General features: G+C 38.3%; 1 protein-coding gene across 1 annotated transcript; it reads left to right on the top strand.

The window, feature by feature from the left end:
• Positions 1-1,233: 1,233 nt before the first annotated feature.
• On the top strand, positions 1,234-18,669 carry LOC123935788 (synaptonemal complex protein 3-like; the record flags this gene model as incomplete). The annotated part of the gene is made up of 5 exons (XM_045996596.1): positions 1,234-1,260; positions 13,364-13,432; positions 15,493-15,591; positions 17,900-18,004; positions 18,149-18,669. Coding segments are annotated over 5 exons (354 nt in total), but the record flags the coding sequence as incomplete, so codon positions are not given.
• Between the last annotated feature and the right edge of the window lie 3,293 nt (positions 18,670-21,962).

Below are 21,962 nucleotides of genomic sequence, written 5' to 3'. Positions count from 1 at the left end.
CAGTACCAGACTAGATCTGCGTCCCCGCCCTACAGCTTCTACTGCGCTTGTGTAGGCCTGTGTACCAACGTGTGGTTCTCGGAATGAGAGGGAAGGACCGTGAAAGACTTCACAACAAGGGTAAAAATCCTGCAAAGGCAAGGTCAGTGAGCTGAAAAGAAGCGCAGTCAAGGATAGAGCACGCCGAACTATGGGTCCTAGTTAAAAATTCTTTAAAAAGTCTTTAAAAGACTCTGCTAGCTGAATCCAGAAGTCTGTTGCTTTGTCGTGTCCCATTTTCACAAGTTATTGACACATTAACTCTTACTTCTTACCTAAAATTTAGCAGGTCATGTTCCCATGCTTAGCCACCTCGTAGTACTTGAGAAAGACAAGACACCCTTTGTAGGATGTCCTACTACTTTTCCTTTTTCCCTTTAAAATTGAGGTACAATTGCACAGTAACTTTGTGTAACTTTAAATTTAACATTATGTAATGTGTTAACGAGGTATTTGCGTATTGAAATATGACTGCCATAACTTTACCCAACTCTTTCTGTCACTTCACATAGTTATCAGCTGACTCTAACATTTAACATCTAGACCCTTAGTAACTTGAACTATGTAACATAGTACTATTAACAAATACCATGCTGTGCATTAAAGAACTTTTTCAAACTTTGTCTTCCTTGCCTCGTGGTAAACCTTATTAGGACATACACTTTAGCTATTCCTAACCTTTACCCACACGCAGCAGAATATCTAAGAGGTACTAATCCTAGATAAAGTAGGAAAGGAGAAACAGATTAAATAGAGGAAAACTTAAACTCAGCCTCTGAACTTTACAATAAATACAGGTTTGACCAAATGCCTAAGATGTCTATGCCACAAATTATCCTAGGAGAAATTCCACTTGATTATAATACATGATCATTTAATAGGTGGGTACTATTTTGTTGAGAGTATCTGCATCTGTGTTAATAGTAGACATTACCATATACTTTTTTGTAATGTTTTTATCTGGCCATGGAATCAAGAAAATGCTGACTTCGTTGAATAATGTCATATTTCCTCTTCCACTTTTTTTTAAATTATTTATTCATTTGACAGAGATCACAAGTAGGCGGAGAGGCAGGCAGAGAGAGAGGGAGAAGCAGACTCCCTGGAGAGCAGAGATCCCCATGTGGGGCTGATCCCAGGACCCTGAGATCGTGAGGCTACCGGAAGGCAGAGGCTTTAAACCACTGAGCCACCCAGGCGCCCCTCCTCTTCCACTTCTTTGTAAGTTCTTTTATTCAGTGACTGGTAAAAATCATAAATCTGGCAAAGCTAGACTCACCAATTTTATGGACTTTTTTTTTTTTTTTTTTTTTTACTGATTACAGGTTTATATTTGAACATTTTACAGTCCAAATGTAACCATGTCACATTTTCTATTTCTTTTTGACACATTTTTGGTAGTTTGTATTTTTCAAAAATTCACTTATTTTATCTATGACATGTAATTTGTGGGTATACAATTATGTAGTCTTTCACAATCCTTTTATTTTAAAATAAAATAATTCTTAATTTATGAAAGGCCATAGTAATACCCCAGCTTTTGTTGCTGATTATAATCTTCTCTCTTTTTTTCCTCCCCATCTAGTGTGAAATGGCAATTCAAAACAAAAATCTTATCCCAACCCAGATATCTTCTCCACTGTGAAAATAAAGAGAAACCCCAGTAATATGGATTTGGGGAAAACAAAGGGAACACCTATGCTCTATAATTCATCATCAATTGCAATAAGGGCCGAACAGGGCCTTGCAAGTAAATACTACTTTAGTTACTCAAAAAAACAAACAAACAATCCTGAACCCAACACAAGGGCCATAACTTTATATAGAGGATGACCCTTGCCTGATCCACCCTATTGTGAAGTTTTCCATTGTCAATTTTCTCTGGGATCTTTAAGCATCATTGATCTTTGTGACCTTATATCCAATCCTACCAATATGCATAGGGTATAGTGCATATAATTACTCCAGTGCCCCAATTAAAATAAATAAATAAATAAATAAATAAAGTGAGTCTTTAAAAGAACTTTATTTCTTCATACAGGCTATGAATTATTGCCCACTGTCTTGTCTTATCTTTTCACCCACTTGGACTCCCAGGTCCCACAGGGCAAGTGCTAACAAAGTCTTCTAGCTTTTGTTTAGATGGGAGTGTTAATATCTTTTTCACTACCAGTTTGCTAATACAGAGTAGTTGTTTAACAGCTTTTTAAGATAGTCAATTAATTAATTTGCAGTTTGAATTTATCAATGCCCTGACTTCTGGCTTTCAAAGTTTCTGATGAAAAATCTGTTGATAAATCTTATTGACGATCACTCGTATGTGATGAGTCACTTCTAAGAGGTTTTAAGATTTTCTTTTTCTCTATGGCTTCAAAAGTTTGATCTTAAATTTTTAATGTTGGTCTCTGAGTTAATTTCATTTGTAGTTAATTGAGCTCCTTGGCTTTTCATATATGTCTTTTATCAAATTTGGGAAGTTTTCAAACATTATATCTTCATATACTGTCTTTGCCTTCTTTTTGTCTTCTTTCTGGAATTCCCTACATGCCTATGTCAATCCAGTTGATGGTCCTTTAAGTTTGTTTCACTTTTCTTCAATCTTTTTTTCCATCCTGTTTCTCAAATTCTATAATTTCCATTATCCTATCATTAAGTTTGCTGATTCTTTCTTCTTTCTGCTCAAATCTGTTTTTAAATCCTGGCTTAAGAGTACTTAGAATGCTGCTTTTGTGGGTCTTTCTATTCTTTTTATTGTTCTTATGACTCTATGCAAAGATCAACCTGAGGTATAAACTTAAGGAATTCTTGGATCTTTTCTGACACTGCACCTTTCCCTGCATCCATGGTTACTTACTAAATTTTTCCTGTATATGCTGTTTTTTCGTCCAGTCAATGTCTGGCTTCTAAGTGAAAAGAAAAAAAAAAAAGGAGAAAATGAAGGACAGAGCAAACACCACCAGCTCTTTATATCCCTTGAAAATCACTTCATGGAAATAGTATAGGGCTGCCACAAAGAGGAAAGGTACAACAAAAATGGCTTCCTGACTCTTTGTCTGCACTTATGTGATCATTAGCAACAATCAGTAAGCACAGCATGGTATTGGAAGCCAGGGTCCTTTTGCCTGCCCTGGCCCTTGTAAGCTATATCTAAGTTGTACCAGGAACACATGCACAGCTGCTTAATAAGGAATGCATGGATAGTTGCTAGTTTGCTATGACCTAAAATTGACTAAAATTGACCACGAAGTATCATCCAAACCTTATCCTAGAAGTTGTAAGCTTTCAACAGATTCCAGAATTCCAACATGGTTACATCAAACAAACAATTTCTGTTTAATTGGAGAGACAGAGATTATTGGTGCCTCCTATTATGCCATCTTTCTAAAATGCTTTCTTCTTCATCTTTGAAAGATAGTTTTGTCATATATGGAATTCTGTTATGAACAGTTTGTCTCTTTCATCCCTGTAACATGTCATCCCATGCATTATGGCCTCCATGCTTCTGAAATTTTATGCCTTTGACCTTATCCAACTTGGAGTTCATTGAGCTTATTAGATGTGTAGATATCGATAATTAAGATCTATAGTAATTTCTTTCATTTTATTTATTTCTTTTTCATTTTTACTTAACAACTCCAGCATTTCTGTTTGGCTCCTTTTTTAAAAAAAATTTTTCAGGTTATTTTTTTTTCATTTAATTTCTTTTCAATGTAACAGAATTCATTGTTTATGCACCACACCCAGTGCTCCATGGAATATGTGCCCTCCATAATACCCACCACCAGGCTCGGGCACCCTCCTAACCACCCCCCCCCCCCGCCCCTTCAAAACCCTCAGATTGTTTTTCAGAGTCCATAGTCTCTCATGGTTCATCACCCCCTCAAATTTCCCTCAACTCCCTTGTTTGGCTCTTCTAAAAAATATATACATAATTTACTTTCTTCCTAGATATTCTCTTTGGTGGTGAAGTATTTTTCTCCTGATTTCCATTAATTTATTACCTATGGTTTCTTTTTATCTTTGAGCATATTACAGACAATTGATTTAAAGCCTTTGTCTAAATAAAGATAATATATTATGCCAAAACTTATAGTATGAAGGAAAAGTAGTGATAAGGAATTTTGTAGTGCTAAACACCTACATGTAAAAATGGGAGACTTCAATTAAAAATAAACAACTTAGCTTTATACTTCTCATAACTAAAAAAGGAAAAAAAATTAAGCCCAATACTAGGAAATAAATAGACTCTAGAGCAGAAATAAATGAAATATAGAATCAGAAAAACAATGAAACAGATAATTTATTGAAAAGATAAACAAAATTGACAAACACATAACTAGACTACATAAGAAAGCAAGAAAGAAGACAAAAAAAGCCGAATACTACATGATCTCATTTATGAGGAATCTAAATATGTAGAATCTAAAATAGTAAAACTCAGAAATGGAACGTGGAATAGTGATTGAGGAGAGGAAAGTAGAATGATGATGATTGAAAAGTACAAGATTCCAGTTGTGCAGGATGAATAACTTCTGGAGATCTAAGGTGTAGCATAGTGACTATACTTAACAATATAATGACATATAGTTGAAATTTGCTTAGTGGGAAGATGTTTAGCTGTTCTTACCAAAAGCACTAAAAGGAAATAGTAACTATATGTGGATTTTCTGATAGCAGTCATTGCACAACAAGACCAAGTTGTTCATCTAAATACGTACAATGTTTATTTGTGTCATTTATATATTTGTAATATAAATTATATAATTTATAATTATACTAATATATAACTAAATATAATTCTATATTTAAATACACTTATGTATTTAAAGTTATTTTATTTATTTACTTAAAATTTTATTATTTTTTTAATTTCTTTTCAGCGTAACAGAATTCTTTGCTTATGCACCACACCAGTGCTCCATGCAATATGTGCCCTCTGTAATACGCACCACCAGCCTCCCCAATCTCCCACCCCCCACACCCCTTCAAAACTCTCAGATTGTTTTTCAGAGTCCTCAGTCTCTCATGGTTCATCTTCCCTTCCAATTTCCCTCAACTCCCTTCTCTCCATCTCCCCATGTCCTCCATGTTATTCCTTATGCTCCACAAACAACTGAAACTATATGATATTGACTCTCTCTGCTTGACTTATTTCACTCAGCATAATCGCTTCCAGTCCCATCCATGTTGCTACAAAAGTTGGGTATTCATCCTTTCTAAAGGAGGCATAATACTCCATCATGTATATGGACCACATCTTCCTTATCCCCTTCCTTATACCCTTTGTCCGTTGAAGGGAATCTTGGTTCTTTCCACAATTTGGCGACCGTGGCCATTGCTGCTATAAACATTGGGGTACAGATGGCCCTTCTTTTCACTACATCTATATCTTTGGAGTAAATACCCAGTAGTGCAACTGCAGGGTCATAGGGAAGCTCTATTGCTAATTTCTTAAGGAATCTCAATGCTGTTTTCCAAAGTGGCTGCACCAACTTGCATCTCCACCAACAGTGTAAATTCAGTATTAGTAAAACTCAACAAATAGCAAAGTACTTAATTAATTCAGTATTTAGTTTCCTGAGGGACAGTCTGCTAATCCCTACTTTTTCAGTAAATTTGTATTTTTGCTTACGTTATGTTTTGGTTAATAAATGGATATGTTGAGTGTCATAATCTAATAACACCAGAAATAAGTCTTTTCCCCTCAGAAATTTTTGTTCCTTGCTATAGATTACAGTGTTTCATTTAATGACTTTTGATGATGCTTTTTGCAGATTATTTTCCTTGCCATATGGAGTCAAGAAAATTCTTTGATCTTATAGTAGTTTGACAGTGATTTCCTTAAACATCTGGGTTAAAAAAAAAAAAAAAAGACAAACATATTCTTCCAGTCTTTGCGGAACTGTATCTTTGCAAGTGGGATGCTCTGTCAACATAGATCAAGTGGAACCATATGATACTTGACTGTCTCTGCTTGACTTCTTTCACTCAGCATAATCTCTTCCAGTCCCGTCCATGTTGCTACAAAAGTTGGGTGTTCATCCTTTCTGATGGAGGTATAATACTCCATAGTGTATATGGACCACATCTTCCTTATCCATTCTTCCGTTGAAGGGCACCTTGGTTCTTTCCACAGTTTGGCGACCGTGGCCATTATTGCTATAAACATTGGGGTACAGATGGCCCTTCTTTTCACTACATCTGTATCTTTGGGGTAAGTACCCTGTAGTGCAATTGCAGGGTCATAGAGAAGCTCTGTTTTTAATTTCTTGAGGAATCTCCACACTGTTCTCCAAAGTGGCTGCATTCCCACCAACTTGCATTCCCACCAACAGTGGAAGAGGGTTCCCCTTTCTCCACATCCTCTCCAACACATGTTGTTTCCTGTCTTGCTAATTTTGGCCATTCTAACTGGTGTTAGGTGGTATCTCAATGTTGGTTTAATTTGAATCTCCCTGATGGCTAGTGATGATGAACATTTTTTCATGTGTTTGATAGCCATTTGTATGTCTTCATTGGAGAAGTGTCTGTTCAAATCTTCTGCCCATTTTTGATATGATTATCTGTTTTGTGTGTGTTGAGTTTGAGGAGTTCTTTATAGATCCTGGATATCAATCTTTTGTCTCTACTGTCATTTGCAAATATCTTCTCCCATTCTGTGGTTTGCCCTTTTGTTTTGTTGACTGTTTCGTTTGCTGTGCAGAAGCTTTTGATCTTGATGAAGTCCCAAACGTTCATTTTCACTTTTGTTTCCTTTTTCTTTGGAGACATATCTTGAAAGAAGTTGCTGTGGCTGATATCAAAGTGTTACTATGTTCTCCTCTAGTATTCTGATGGATTCCTGTCTCACATTGAGGTCTTTTATCCATTTCGAGTTTATGTTTGTCTATGGTGTAAGAGAATGGTCAAGTTTCATTCTCTACATATACCTTTCCAATTTTTCCAGCACCATTTATTGAGGAGACTGCCTTTTTTCCACTGTATATTTTTTCCTGCTTTGTTGAAGGTTATTTGACCATAGAGTTGAGGGTCCATATCTGGACTCTCTGCTCTGTTCCACTGGTCTATGTGTCTGTTTTTATGTCAGTACCATGTTGTCTTGGTGATCACAGCTTTGTAGAAAAGCTTGAAATCAGGTAACGTGATGCCGCCAGTTTTATTTTTGTTTTTCCACATTTCTTAGCAATTCAGGGTCTCTTCCGATTCCATACAAACTTTAGGATTATTTGCTCCAGCTCTTTGAAAAATACCGGTGGAATTTTGATCAGAATGGCATTAAAAGTATAAATTGCTCAAGGAAGTATAGACATTTTAACAATGTCTATTCTTCTGTTCCAAGAGCATGGAATGGTCTTCCATCTTTTTGTGTCTTCTTCAGTTTCTTCCGTGAGCATTCTGTAGGTCTTCGAGTACAGATCCTTTACCTCTTTGGTTAGGTTTATTCCCAGGTATCTTATGGTTCTTGGTGCTATAGTAAATGGAATCGATTCTCTAATTTCCCTTTCTGTATTTTCATTGCTGGTGTATAAGAAAGCCACTGATTTCTGTACATTGACTTTGTATCCTGCCACGTTACTGAATTGCTGTATGAGTTCTAGTAGTTTGGGGGTAGACTCTTTGGGGTTTTCCATATAAAGACTCATGTCATTGAGACGCCTGGGTGGCTCAGCCTGGGCGGCTGCCTTTGGCTTAGGTCATGATCCCAGCGTCCTGGGATCGAGTCCCACATCGGGCTCCTGGCTTAGCAGGGAGCCTGCTTCTCCCTCTGTCTCTGCCTGCCACTCTGCCTGTGCTCTCTCGTTCTCTATCCCTCTCTCTCTCTGACAAATAAATAAGTAAAATCTTAAAAAAAAAATATTCATGTCATCTGTGAAGAGAGAGAGTTTGACTTCTTCATTGCCAATTTGGATACCTTTTATTTCTCTTTGATGTCTGTTTGCTGTTGCTAGGACTTCTAATACTATGTTGAACAAGAATGGTGAGAGTGGGCATTCTTGTGTTCCCGATCTCAGCTTAAGGGAAGGCTGCGAGCTTTTTCCCATTGAGGATGATATTTGCTGTGGGTCTTTCATAGATAGATTTTATGAAGTTCAGGAATGTTCCCTCTATCCCTATACTTTGAAGCGTTTTAATCAGGAACAGATGCTGGATTTTGTCCAATGCTTTTTCTGCATCAATTGAGAGGACCATGTGGTTCTTCTCTCTTCTCTTATTGATTTGTTCTATCACACTGATTGATTTGCGAATGTTGAACCATCCTTGTAACCCAGGAATGAATCCCACCTGGTCATGCTGGATAATCTTTTTAATGTGCTGCTGGATCCTGTTTGCTAGGTTCTTGTTGAGAATCTTAGCATCCATATTCATCAGGGATATTAGTGTGTAGTTCTCCCTTTTGGTGGGGTCTTTGCCTGGTTTGGGGATCAGGGTAATGCTGGCTTTGTAGAAAGAATTTGGAAATTTTCCTTCTGCTTCCACTTTTTGAAACAGCTTCAGGAGAATAGGTATTATTTCTTCTTTGAATGTTTGGTAGAATTCCCCAGGGAATGCCACCCTAGAGTTTTGGAGGGGAGAGGGGTGGGGGGTTGGGTGAGCCTGGTGGTGGGTATGAGGGAGGGCACGTATTGCATGGAGCACTGGGTATGGTGTATAAACAATGAATTCTGGAACACTGAAAAGAAATTTAAGAAAATAGTTATTAAGTAATGTTTTGTGGTTTATATGATCTAATTTGAGGTAACAGATTCACATTTGTACTGATATCTACCTATTTTAAATCATAAAACATAGGGGCACCTGGGTGGCTCAATGGGTTAAAGCCTCTGCCTTCTGCTCAGGTCATGATCCCAGGGTCCTGGGATCGAGCCTCACATTGGGCTCTCTGTTCAGCAGGGAGCCTGCTTCCCTTTCTCTCTTTCTGCCTGACTCTCTGCCTACTCTTGATCTCTGTCTGTCAAATAAATAAAAATCTTAAAAGAAAAAGAATTTGGGAATTTCAGTTTAAAGCAAAAGACACTAATGTAAGACCAAATTAATCTTAAATTTGAATGGAAACAGCAGGAACTCATGAGTAGGAGCATGGATTCATTTGGTATGAACTCTGTTTGTCAGTATGGGCCCTCAAAGAAGAAGTGTATTTCCTAGCTCTGTCCACTGCAAAGACCCGGAAGCAATGAACATTATCGGTTGCAATAGAGAACCCCTGGTGCCCACCTTATGATCTCTAGAAGAAACCAGAGGTCCTTGGAGAAATGGCTGGTTTCAGATCCAGGGCAGAATAAGGACAAGAATAGTGTGGATCATCTTAGAGTATCCAAAAGCGAAGATATGTGTTGAAGTTATGTCAAAAAGACACCGGAGGCATGTGAAGGGGCTCCCAATGTCTAAATGTCAAGCAATGTGAGCATCAGAAGGAATAATAACGGCAATGGTTTGCATCACCAATACATTAATACCCATGAGTTCACCACCATACTGAAAATGTCCCCAAACGATCTTTGTTCACTTTAAGAGACCAGAAGATATCAACCCATCCCTCTGAAAGGAAAAGAATAAAGCAACAATTCTACCTTTCTTGTGTGAATTATATTACAGGAAAACGAAGCAGTTCATAGTTACCTACCATAGGAGAATTCCAGCCAATAAATGGAGCAAGAACAATAAAGTTGGAAAATTACCATTTTACAGCACCCAATGAATTAATGGATCTACATAATAACCCTCAATGGCTGCCAAATATTTTACATAGAGGTTGATATACAGGGTGAGCATACACTATGGTTTTCCTGGGGGCAAGTCCTGGTTTACATTGGCTGTCCTATACCACACCCTCCCTCGCTCTCAAACTTGTCTGCATGTAGATGATGCATTATATCACCATCCTAGTAACAGGGAACTTTGTAAAGAATGAGGCAAACTAGTAGCACCTGAACCCACTGCTCAATCTTAATATTATCTATATCTATATCTATATCTATATCTATATCTATATATAGAGAGAGAGGCCCTCAGATATTAAGGATCTCCTGATGGGATATGGAGATGGCTGGAAATGAGCCAATGGCAGAAAGTTCTTAAAGACTCAGAGAGGAAGAGCGCCTGGGTGTCTCAGTTGGTTAAACGATTTACTCTTGGTTTGGGCTCTGGTCATGAGATCAAGCCTACATCAGGCTCTGTACTCAGCAGGGAGTCCTCTTGAGATTCTCTCTCTCCCTCCCTCCCTCCTTCTCTCTCTCTCTCTCGCACGCGCGCTCTTTCTCTCTCTCTCAAATGAATAAATATATCCTTGGGGTGACTGGGTGACACAGTTAGTTAAGTGACTGACTCTAGGTTTCAGCTCAGGTTGTGATCTCAGGGTCATGAGATCAAGCCCCGCATCAGGCTCTGCGCTCAGCACAGAGTCTGCTTGAGAGTCTCTCTCCCTCTCCCCTTGCCCCTTCTGTCCGTTCTCTTGTTCTCTCTCTCTCTCTCTCTCTCTCAAATAAATAAATCTTAAAAAAAAAAAAAGATTCAGGCAGAGAAGGAGCTATAAGGGCAATAAGAAAGAGATTAGCTTCTCTGTTTAGTGCACTATGTCCTAGTGTCTCTTCTAAGAAAGAGATGTCTATATATCAACTAATGTTTGTTAGCACTTTTTAAATTCTTTAAAATATTTTTAAATTTATTTATTTGACAGAGAGAGAGAGAGAGAGAGATCACAAGTAGGCAGAGAGGCAGGCAGAGAGAGGGGGAAAGCAAGCTCCCCACTGAGCAGGGAGCCCAATGCAGGGCTCGATCCCAGGACCCTGAGACCATGACCCGAGCTGAAGGCAGAGGCTTAACCCACTGAGCCACCCAGGTGCCCATTTGTTAGCATTTACAAGGGGTTTTCACCTTGTATTACCAGTTGTCATAGTGGAGAGTCTCCTGATGAACTCTTGTTGGTGACAGCTGTGAATGGGCAGAGTCCCTTTTCACACAGAGGAAGATTTTCACAGAAAAGGACCCACGGACTTCTTATCACATTATATCATTAAAAAAATCAACTGCTGCTTACTTAAGCAATGTGTGCCAATTTGTTCTATACTATTTATGTCCCTTATTTTTGTCATCCTAATGTCTGTTGTAAGCCTAGAATTGCGGGTAAGTCACACGTTTTAGAATGACCACCTCACCACAAGACAAGAGGACCATCGCTGGCAAGGATGTGAGAAAGGGGAACCATTGCGCAACTGTTGATGGGATTGTAAACTGGTGCAGCTGCCATGGAAAACAGCAGGGAAGAACCTCAGAAACTAAACGGTAGAACGATGCTACCGTCCATCAATTCTACTTCTGGGTATATACCCAAAAGAAGCAAAAATACAGGGTGAAACATATTTGTGTACCTGTGTTCAGATAGCATTATTCACAGTAGATACAAGTGGAAGCAACCTAAATGTCCATCAAGAAATGAATGGACAAAAACAAACAAACAAATAAATAAATTTTTAGAAGTGACATATACCTGCAATGGATCATTATTCATCTCTTTAAAAAGGAAAGAAAAACTGAGACATGCTACAATATGGACAAATCTTGAAGACATTATGCTCAGTGAGATCTTCCAGTCACAGAAAGACAAATACTGTACGAATGAGGCATCCAAACTCATAGAGAGAGTATAGTGGTGGTTGCCAGGAGTTAGGAGGAGGAGGAGGGAATGGGGAATAGGTGTTTAATGGGTACACAGTTCCAGTTCAGAAAGATGAAAAAGTTTTAGAGATGGATGGCAGTGACGGTTGTACAACAATGGGAATATACTTAAGGCCACTGAGCTGTATGTCTAAAAATGGCTTAAAAGGTAAAATTTGCATTATTTGTGTTTTGTAGCAATAAGAAGACAGAGGGGAAACCTGTTGTAAAGACTGATATCTGGATAAGGAGGATGTGGTTCATATATGTGTAATGGAATATTAGTACTCAGCCGTCAGAAAGGATGAGTACCTACCATTTACATCGACGTGGTTGGAACTGGAACATATTATGCTAAGTGAAATAAGTCAGTCAGAGAAAGAAAATTATCATATGTTTTCATTCATATGTGGACTATAAGGAATAGCGTAGAGGACAATAGGGGAAGGGAGGGGAAACCGAATGGGAAGAAATCAGTGAGGGAGACAAGTTGTGAGAGACTCTTGAGTCGGAAACAAACCGAGGGTTGCAGAAAGGCCGGGGTGGGGGTGTAGGTGGGGGGATGGGGTAACTGGATGATGGGCATCAAAGAGGGCATACGATGTGATGAGCCCTGGGTGTTATTTGTATATATGAAAACAAAATAATTTTCAACGCTCAATGTCAATGAATATTCTCTATACAGATGACATTAAACAGGCTCTCCTTGCAAAGAGAAAAATGTTCGAAATGACCGCAAAAGCTTCTGTCAAAACCACTAACGAAAAAATTGAGCATGTTTGGAAGATACAGCAAGAATAAAGGTCACGTTGTTGTTGCTTTTTCAAGTCACGATGACATTTGTATCATTTCTTAGTATTCATTGGTGCAAATAACCTAAGACAAATTCTATTATATTGAATTTTCCAGTAAAAAATAGATTTTGCTTGATTTTTTTCTAAGCAGATTAATTCTGTTAACCTCACTCCTTAACAGAATTGAGATGTATCTCCTAGAAGCCCATAAAGATGGCCTTTTTTCCCTTTCAAATAATAATTTAGTTTTCTTCCTATAACATTAATTCATATTTATTCTAGAGCTACACTACCTGAACTTCAGGTAAGTGTCTTAAACCATTATTATTGTGATAGTTAACTGTATTCAGTTATGTAGAAAAGGTTAATCTTATATTATAAATAATTTGCATATTTTAGCTAAAGTGTGTTCACTGTTCTTTCTTAAAAATCATTGTTGTACCAAAGAGGGGAAATATTTAAGTGAAATATTCCTGTTTGGAAATCTTCTATGACAAATGCATATGATATCCTTATTGAATCTACTTATTGTATCAGAACATACATGTTCTTCAGTAAGAAGAAATGAAAAGTAAACTGCTTTTAGATAAAATGAATTCTTGTGGAAAACTGATAGCACAGTAAATCCTCACTAGTTTTTAAGAGGTAAGGCATATGAGAGAGCTTATATGTTGGCCAGTTAGGAACAATACTTTTGGAATAAGAGTAAATTGTTCATGTACCCTTTCTGTTTCCCATGAAATTATTTCAGCCACCATTATGCTATTACTGCCTTCTCCTTTTATAGTGTAAATTGTGTCAAATCAATTTTGTTTTGAATATGGTTAGATTTTCATATCTCCTTGAAGTATGACAGTGCTTGTTGTTATGGTTTACAGGCAGAATCTTCATCTCAAGTATTCTCAGCAGTTTCTGACTTTTTTTGGGGAGTGAGATGCAGACATGCGGTAAGTCCAGGAACAAGAAGAAAACATGGTATCAGCCATGGCTTTAAAATTGATTTATTTATTGTATCAAAGTCTCAAGTAGCAGTAGGTCATGCAAAAACCCAGGAGAGAATGTAGAGTCCATGAGCCCAGATGGGTAAATGTGGGTAGAAGGTGTGGCGGTGGGAGACTGAATGTTCTATTTGGATTGCTTCTGTCTATTTAGTGATATAGGAAGGTCACCGGTTAAAAGTTAGAGTGGTGGAGGAGGTGTTCCCTTTAGGGACCAGAGAAGAAGTCCTGGAATTGTTTCCTGAGAGTGGGCCAGCGAGTGGACTAGGGAAAAATCACTGCCAAGAAGCATTATGGGTTTAATTTAGGTTAATGTCATAGTGATCATGAATTTAAAGCAAGACCACCCTGCATGGTTGTGGCAGGGCAGCTGGAGAGTTGGATTTTCCAGGGTTGCGATTTTGCCACGCAGATTGACACAGTGAAAGGGAGGCAAGGTACGTGTGCAAGTGCATGGGTATAATGATTGGCCATGGACTTTAAGCTGAGAAGGAGGAAAAGGGAGAATATGAGAGTGGGGACTGGGGACAATGAAAAGTCGTAGGATCAACGCGATTTAATCCTGAAAGAGTTTTGAACTGTAGTAAAAAAGGGAGAGAACTACAAACAGGGAGGTAGAGGTTGAATGTTGGGGGGAAAGTGGAGAAACAATATAGTACAGTGGTCAAGAGCCTGGACTGTGGAACCATTTGGGGGGTGGGGACCAATTCTGGTTAACCCATACTAGCTGTGAAATCAGGGACAAATAGTTTATCTCTGTACCTCACTCGGCTTCCTCACCTATGAAAAGAGATGAGACATAATAAGAGTGCTACAATGAATCTTGGAACACTACATCAAAAACTAATGATGTAGTGTATGATGACTAACATACCCCAATAAAAATTAAAAAAAAAAAAAAGAGTACTTGCCTCGTAGAGTTGTTTTGAGGATTAAATGAGACCATATATAATAAGTTTATTTAAAATGGTCCAGAACAGGGGTGCCTGGGTGGCTCAGTGGGTTAAAGCCTCTGCCTTTGGCTCGGGTCATGATCCCAGGGTCCTGGGGTCGAGCCCCACATCGGGCTCTCTGCCCAGCAGGGAGCCTGCTTCCCTTCCTCTCTCTCTGCCTGCCTCTCTGCCTACTTGTGATCTCTGCCTGTCAAATAAATAAATAAAATCTTAAAAAATAAATAAAATGGTCCAGAACCGTACCTGACACACAATTCCTATATAAGTTTCTGCTTTAATTAATATTATGTAGATGTTGCAGTTATTGGGAAACACAGAATCCAGGGTATGACTATGTAAGTGAGTGACTAAAGTAGGGAAGAGGACAAAATTATTGCTGGAAATTAGGTGAAGGAGCAGAGAGGCTAGGACTATCTGTATGCATACTGAAATGGCCAAGAATTAATACATGTTTTGAATGTTGTTAAGAAAGAATATCTCTGGAACATCTCCGTGACTCAGTCGGTTAAGTATCTGCCTTTAGCTCAGGTCATGATCCAAGAGTCCTGGAATCAAGTCCCACATCAGGCTCCCTGCTCAACAAGAAGCCTGCTTCTCCCTCTGCCTGCCACTGCTCCTGCTTGTGCGTGCTCTCGCTCACTCTCTCTCTCCTCTCTCTGATAATAAATAAAATCTTAAAGAAAGAGAGAAAGAAAGAAAGAATGAATATTTCTTCCGTAACTACTGTTACGAAGGATTATTGTATAATTTTTGCCTACCTGTGGTAAACACATTATTGGAAAGGTCATTTGTGGATTTTGAAGTAAAAAATTAAAACGTGTTTTCAATATGGGTGAGAAAGACAATCTCCTACTTAATGGCTACTAGGTAGGATCATGGTGTTGTCTATGTATATTAGTGGTGAACACAAGTACCTAAACTTGGTCACAAAAAGTTGTTAAAACAGGAAATGTTAACAAATATTGGTTGGAAGAATATTCCTTTCAAACTTGATGTGTAGTTATGTTTTATAAGTATTAAATATTACTCACATTTTATCACCCTTTTCTATTTTAGGGTATAATCCGAGAGCAAAAAAAGATTCTTCAACAAGCTAGAGTGGTTCTGAACCAGAGACTGCAAAAAATTAAAAATTTAAATGAGCAATTCTTAAAGGTCTGTTGTATTTGGCAACACAATATATTCTTATGAAACATCATGTGGAGGGGCGCCTGGGTGGCTCAGTTGGTTGAGCAACTGAGTTGGTTTTTGCTGAGGTCGTGGGTTCTGATTTCATGGATTGTGGGATTGAGCCCCGCCTCATGCTCCCTGCTTAGCGGGGACTCCGCTTGAAGATTCTCTCCCTCTTCCCCTCCTCCCACTTGCATGTGCACATGCTCTCTCTTTCTCTCTCTCTCAAATAAGTAAGTAAATATTTTTTAAAAATATATAATATGTATATAAAAGTGGAAGACACTTTGTTTCTTTCCAAATCTATAGGGAGGAAACATTTAGGTTATGCATGTATATTGTTAAACATTTTCCATTTGAAATTTATTGTTTTGGATTTAACATAACTGGCAAATGCCGTTTTATTTTTATGATTAATAGTTTGTGGGAATTAAAACAGGGAACTGTAAAGTGGGAATCTTACCTAGAAATATAGGTACTATGAAGAAAACTGGTACTTTATTAACACTTCAATCATAATTTTTTGCTCAACAATCAGTCTGGAGGAGATCAGCAATGAATATATAGTGGAAACTCGGGAAGTCTATAAATCACTTCCACATGTCTTTGACTTGTATTAACGGTTTCTGTTAAATATGAGTAGGCAATTGTAATTGATGAATAACACTCATATTCAAATGTGTTACATGAGTGCTTTATGGCATATTTGCTTTTGGAATATTGGACTAATAATGACTTTATATGCATGCTTAAAATCATAAGGAAAGGTCTAAATGTGTAATGGAATGAAAAAGCGAGAAGAGGACTAAATGTTTGTAAACTGAGAATGATCTGCTGTGATATTTGCACATTAACAAATTGTTCTCAGTGACACAGACCTCTTCTTTGTGCAGATATATACTTATTTAGGAGGCAACAGAATCCTGCACATTCCCCCCCTTTTTTTCTTGGTGTGTGTGTGGGCGGGGGCGGGGTTGGGTGGGGGAGGAGGGGTGTGGGAGGTGTACTTTACCTCTGTAACTGTACCTTAATATCTTTCTTTGAATTCCCGCTGCCACTGCCCTAGTTCAGATCTCATCCTTTCCTGCTTATACTATTAAACTCTCATCTGAGTTCTCTCTTCTCCAGCCCATCCTTCACAATTCTGCAATATGATGTTCCAAAACGTATACCTTCCCTCCTGAAAACCCGTCCTTAGCTTCCCATTTTAAACACTCAGAAATTCACCGTCTGCCCTGTAACAAGACTCCCTTTGTACTTTTATACTTATATTCCTGCTTTTCCTCCCACCCCTCCAGTACTCACCAACTAACCCACTCACTAAACTTACTTCCTTGTTTCTAGAGTACTTTCAATTCCCTCTTCCCTTTACCTACTGAAATCTTATTCTTTTGCCAACTAAATCAGAATCAATTTTATTTTCCAGTACACATCATGGCAAGTTGGCTTTCCTTAATCGTGTTGTTTTCATTTGCATGTCTTTTTATTCTCACTGGAATAAAGAGATGGTGCATTCATTTTCAAATTCCTCCACAGCCCTTAACGGTACTTTTTACGTAGTATGCACTAGATCACTATTTGCTAAATGAAGATTAAAGATTCAGAATGTGTTTGTTTTTTCATGACCTAAAGAGGTCGTGTTACAGGTCATTTTATTCCCACCAATGGGATCATGTTACAGTGATTTTTACTCGTTATAAGTGCGCTGTTACGTGGTGTTTAGAAAGCTTATTAGAGAGTTTTGAAATTATGGTATTTCATTCTATGAGACTGTCAGTCCTTTTCTTTCCTCCACCTTGACCTTAACTGTTTATAACCCATTTTTTCGAGCAAAGTGAACTACCGCCGTGTCTCTATAATAATTATATTTGACTCAAACACAACATTTAAAAAATTTCTTAAGTGGGTGTTTTGATCTCCATGTATTAGGTGTAGTATTTTATTTGGAGTAAATAATGAGCATCCTTTGAATATTAAGAATTGTTACTTTTGAAATTTGATTTTTAAATATTTTATTTATTTTTGCAGGGGCAGGGGAGAGAGAGAGAGAGCAAGGGCAGAAGCAAGTGCATGCACAGGGGGAAGGGCAGAGGGAGAGGGAGAAGCAGACTCCCCACTGAGCAGGGAGCCAGACATGGGACTCGATCCCAGGACCCTGAGATCATGACCTGAGCCAGTGGCAGGTGCTTAACTGACTGAGTCACCCAGGCACCCCTTGAAATTTTTAATTCTATGTGTTTGAAGCATGAGATGAAAAGTGGTGATTTATAACTGAACAAGGTTTTTGTTTTAGAGTATGCAGGACTTAGAGAAGGAGCATGAACCTCTTCTTGCTGATGAACAAAGAGAAGTTAGGGAAGAAATGACCAAGTTGCAAAACAAAATTATGATGGAAGCTGTAAGTAGTGTATATTTAATATTAAGAACACTTGTTTTAAGTGTTAAGGAGGGATGTGAGCTTTGGGGTATTTTGTTTGCCAAAACATATATAACAATTACCTAAATAACATGCTAATGTTTAATATTTCCTTCCTTGAAACAGCAACGGCAAGAGCTGGCAATTGTTCGAAAGTATCTTCATTCCTTGTTCTTATGATGACTTTGAAGAAAGAACAGGAACCTAAGTTTTACAGTATAAGTGTAACATTAGCTGCGCCGAACCATGGGTAGTAGTTTAAAAATTAGAGTTGAAATCAGTACATTTTGTTTATCATAGCTTTCTTGTTAAGTGCAAGAATCTTTTCCTGTTAAAACCCCAAATCCTGAACAGTTATGTGGGTAGCAGCAATTCCACAATTATATGCGTTAAGCTTTCAGTCCTTCATTAGTAATGGTGACTTTTTGTACTTAATACTGTCAATTAACTTTTAACAATAGGGATGATTTAATTTTAGGCTTGGCCCCAGTGGATCTGTATCAGTCTTCAATGCACAATACAGAAAGAAGGCTACATTGCTTTTCGAAAGGAAAAAAAAATTAAAGAATACAAAATCTATCTTATCTGTGTACCTGCTTGTATTTACTCATTAGTTTACAGAGACAATGCCAATAAAAATATGATTTCAGAAGAAAATGTGCTCTGCTGCCTTATAAAAATTATTGAAAGTAAACATGAGATTGTGTTTTTGAATAAAGTGAACTGCCTAAAATCACTGGGAGAACAGAACTACATTTATAAATACCAGTGCTGAGACATGGATTTGTAGGTATGTCATTTCCACAAAGACATCAAAATGTCATTTAGTTGGTGTTGCCTCACTATTAAATGACACCTGCCTTTAGGATTGATTGAAAGTATTTCATTAATATGCACATTACACTTAATTGCTTATAGTTTGAGTATTTCACATCTGTCTTTAAAGATATCACCTACAGTTCTTTGGTTTTGTTTTCAAGTTTAATATTCACTGAGTATGCAGAAAGTTGATTTTATATTTGAGAACTAGGAACTTGAATAATTAATTCTTATACACTTGCTTCCGTAATGGGCACTTTTTTTTACATTTAATAACATAACACCATCTTCACTTGGGCATGTCATTTAATAAATATGACATTGTTTCAGAATATATTTGGGATAAGTCAGTTAAATGTATTTTTTGTGAATTACTAAAATTGTTTCCATGTATCATTCAAAACAAAACAATCCCATTTGGAGGAGAGGAATGATTTTCTCCTGTTTTTTCTGCATGGTGTTTTGTTCTGTTTTACGTTAGTTCTGACCCCTATATACCACCACCCTTCTGTTTGTTTTGAGGTTTTTCCAAGTTTTTAAAAATAAGTCCCTATAAGATCTCATTTTCTAACTGCAACAATGTATACAGGAATAAATGAGTCCTCCACCACTATCCAATATTTGACATTACAGGGAGAATTTAATTGCTCAATTTTGTGTGTTTGTAAAGCACTTTCCTTTCAAGCCAAACAGGTGTTGGTATATGCGTCTGAAGTTCTGTTCCAAACCTCTAATATGGTCCTCATTTGGGAAGTTTTCTGTTAGCTATAGAGACAAAAATAAGTACTCCAAAGGTCCCCCATGAAGGTTCCAGGGTTCATACTAAGCCATCTAATTTTATGTGAGAGCGCAGAGACGATAATCAGTATTTAATAATGTATTTAGTATTCAAACAGTTGACATTTATTTCATCCCCCAACAACCTCAAATGAGTAAATATGGACTCGAAGCAACTTTGGCTGATATTCTAAGGGGAAGAAATATTTTGCCGTTATAATTATTTATATATTTATACATAATTTGCCATTATATATTATTTGTATACATATTACAATCTACACACACACACGTTCTAACATATATATTAGACCTTATTTTTTTAAAGATTTCATTTGTTTATTTGAGAGAGAGAGAGCATGAGAGAGGGAGAAGGGCAGAGGGAGAAGCAGACCCCCTGCTGAGCAGGGAGCCTGATTCGGGGCGGGGGTGGGGGGGGTGGGGGGAGTGGGGGCTCGATCCCGGGACTCCAGGATCATGACCTGAGCTGAAGGCAGTCGCTCAACCAGCTGAGCCACCCAGGTGCCCCTAGACTTTATTTTTTTTTTTTTTTTTTTTTTTTTTTAAAGATTTTATTTATTTATTTGACAGATAGAGATCACAAGTAGGGAGAGAGGCAGGCAGAGAGAGAGAGAGAGAGAGAGGAGGAAGCAGGCTCCCTGCCAAGCAGAGAGCCCGACGCGGGACTCGATCCCAGGACCCCGAGATCATGACCCGAGCCGAAGGCAGCAGCCCAAACCACTGAGCCACCCAGGCGCCCCAAGACTTTATTTTTTTAAAACAGCTTTAGGTTCATAGCAAAATGGAGCAGAAGGCTTTTTTTCCCCCCACTCAAGTAGGTGGGTTTTATTTCAATTTCATCTTTCCACTACCTTTTACTATAGTTGCTTTCAGGGAGAGCTCTCAAAGAGAGATGAGCCATGAGCGACTACAGACTCCAGGAAACAAACTGAGGGTTTTAGAAGGAAGGGGGAGAGGGGATGGGTTGGCCCAGTGACAGGTATTAAGGAGGGCCCAGATAACATGAACCACTGGATGTTATACGCAAACAATGAGTCATGGAACACTACATCAAAAACTAATGATGTACTCCATGGTGACTAACATAACACAATAAAAAGATAGAATAAAATTAAAAAAGGAAAGATGATGGAAATGAATTCTGTAGTGGCTTATTTAAACCAGAAGTTATTTTAGGAATCCAATAAAACTAGGTGGAATTCTGTTCTTGGTACTTGTTTTAAGTGTTACTGGCTGCCATAAAGAAAGGTCACAAGGAACTATGGTACATTGTTAATTAAGGACAGTTTTCTTCAGTCCTCAGTCCTGACCCAGTCCTTATCCTCATTGTTAACTGTGGACCTTCTGTCTGAAACCCAACCCTGCAGGACCACCCTCCCCACCTCTGTCCCTCCTCTCACATCTGCTTTTCCCCTTTCCTCCTTTCCCACATTCAGAGAACACACACACACACACACACACACACACACACATCTCTTCACAACTTGTTAATTTTAATCATCACTGTGGGTGTACCCTGCTGGCTTGTGGTAGGTCTCTAAGTGGTTAGCCATTTCTCAGGGGCCAGAGCTCAGAGACTTGGCAGATAGTTCTGAGGTCTCTGGTCTCTGAGGATCTGGATGCCCAGGTTGTCACTTGAAATAGTTTTGTCTTGTTCCTGTTCTGGCTCATTTTGATACAGATCCTTGTGCCTGTGATAGTGGCTACATACAGTTGACCCTCTTGCTTTCTGAGATTTAGATTTAATGAGAGGTCTGGGGGTCTATGGCCATACCACCCTGAATGTGCTCAACCCATGTAATCAAAGGGCTGGGGGTTTCTGGATGGGTTTTGTTTTTTTTTGTTTTTTTTTTTTTTGGTGGTTGTTCTCAAACTGCCTTGACGGTGTACTTTTACCCTCATGGTCATCTTCAGGACCTGGAAGGACGATGGGGTGAGCATGGAAGGGTACTGGTTTGGAAGAAGTTTTGTCTTGTTTAGGTCCTTTTTAGGTCCAGAGGCAGTTTCAAAGTGAGATGACACCACCTAAGTTCCTGTTCCTCTTCCCCTTTGCCTCTGATCTGTTAAAGCTCTTCCCCTGTCCTTGGTTCACTCAGATGCCCTTCACACAGCATCCTTCTCCTGAAGACCCTCTTCCCATCCATGCCCCATCTTAAAACAAGAGAACAATCACCACTACTTCATAGATACAACCTTCATTTTTAATTCATTCCCACTATTCTGGTTCTTTTTTTATAGATGATATTTTACCCGATTTACCATCACAGTGAGATGTCCAGTACATCAAATTCCATAATAAACCTTTTAACCTGAACTTTTTGGT

This window comes from Meles meles, chromosome Y, assembly GCF_922984935.1.
Source record: "Meles meles chromosome Y, mMelMel3.1 paternal haplotype, whole genome shotgun sequence".
Lineage (NCBI taxonomy): Eukaryota > Metazoa > Chordata > Mammalia > Carnivora > Mustelidae > Meles > Meles meles.
This window is presented reverse-complemented; position numbering and strand designations above follow the sequence as displayed.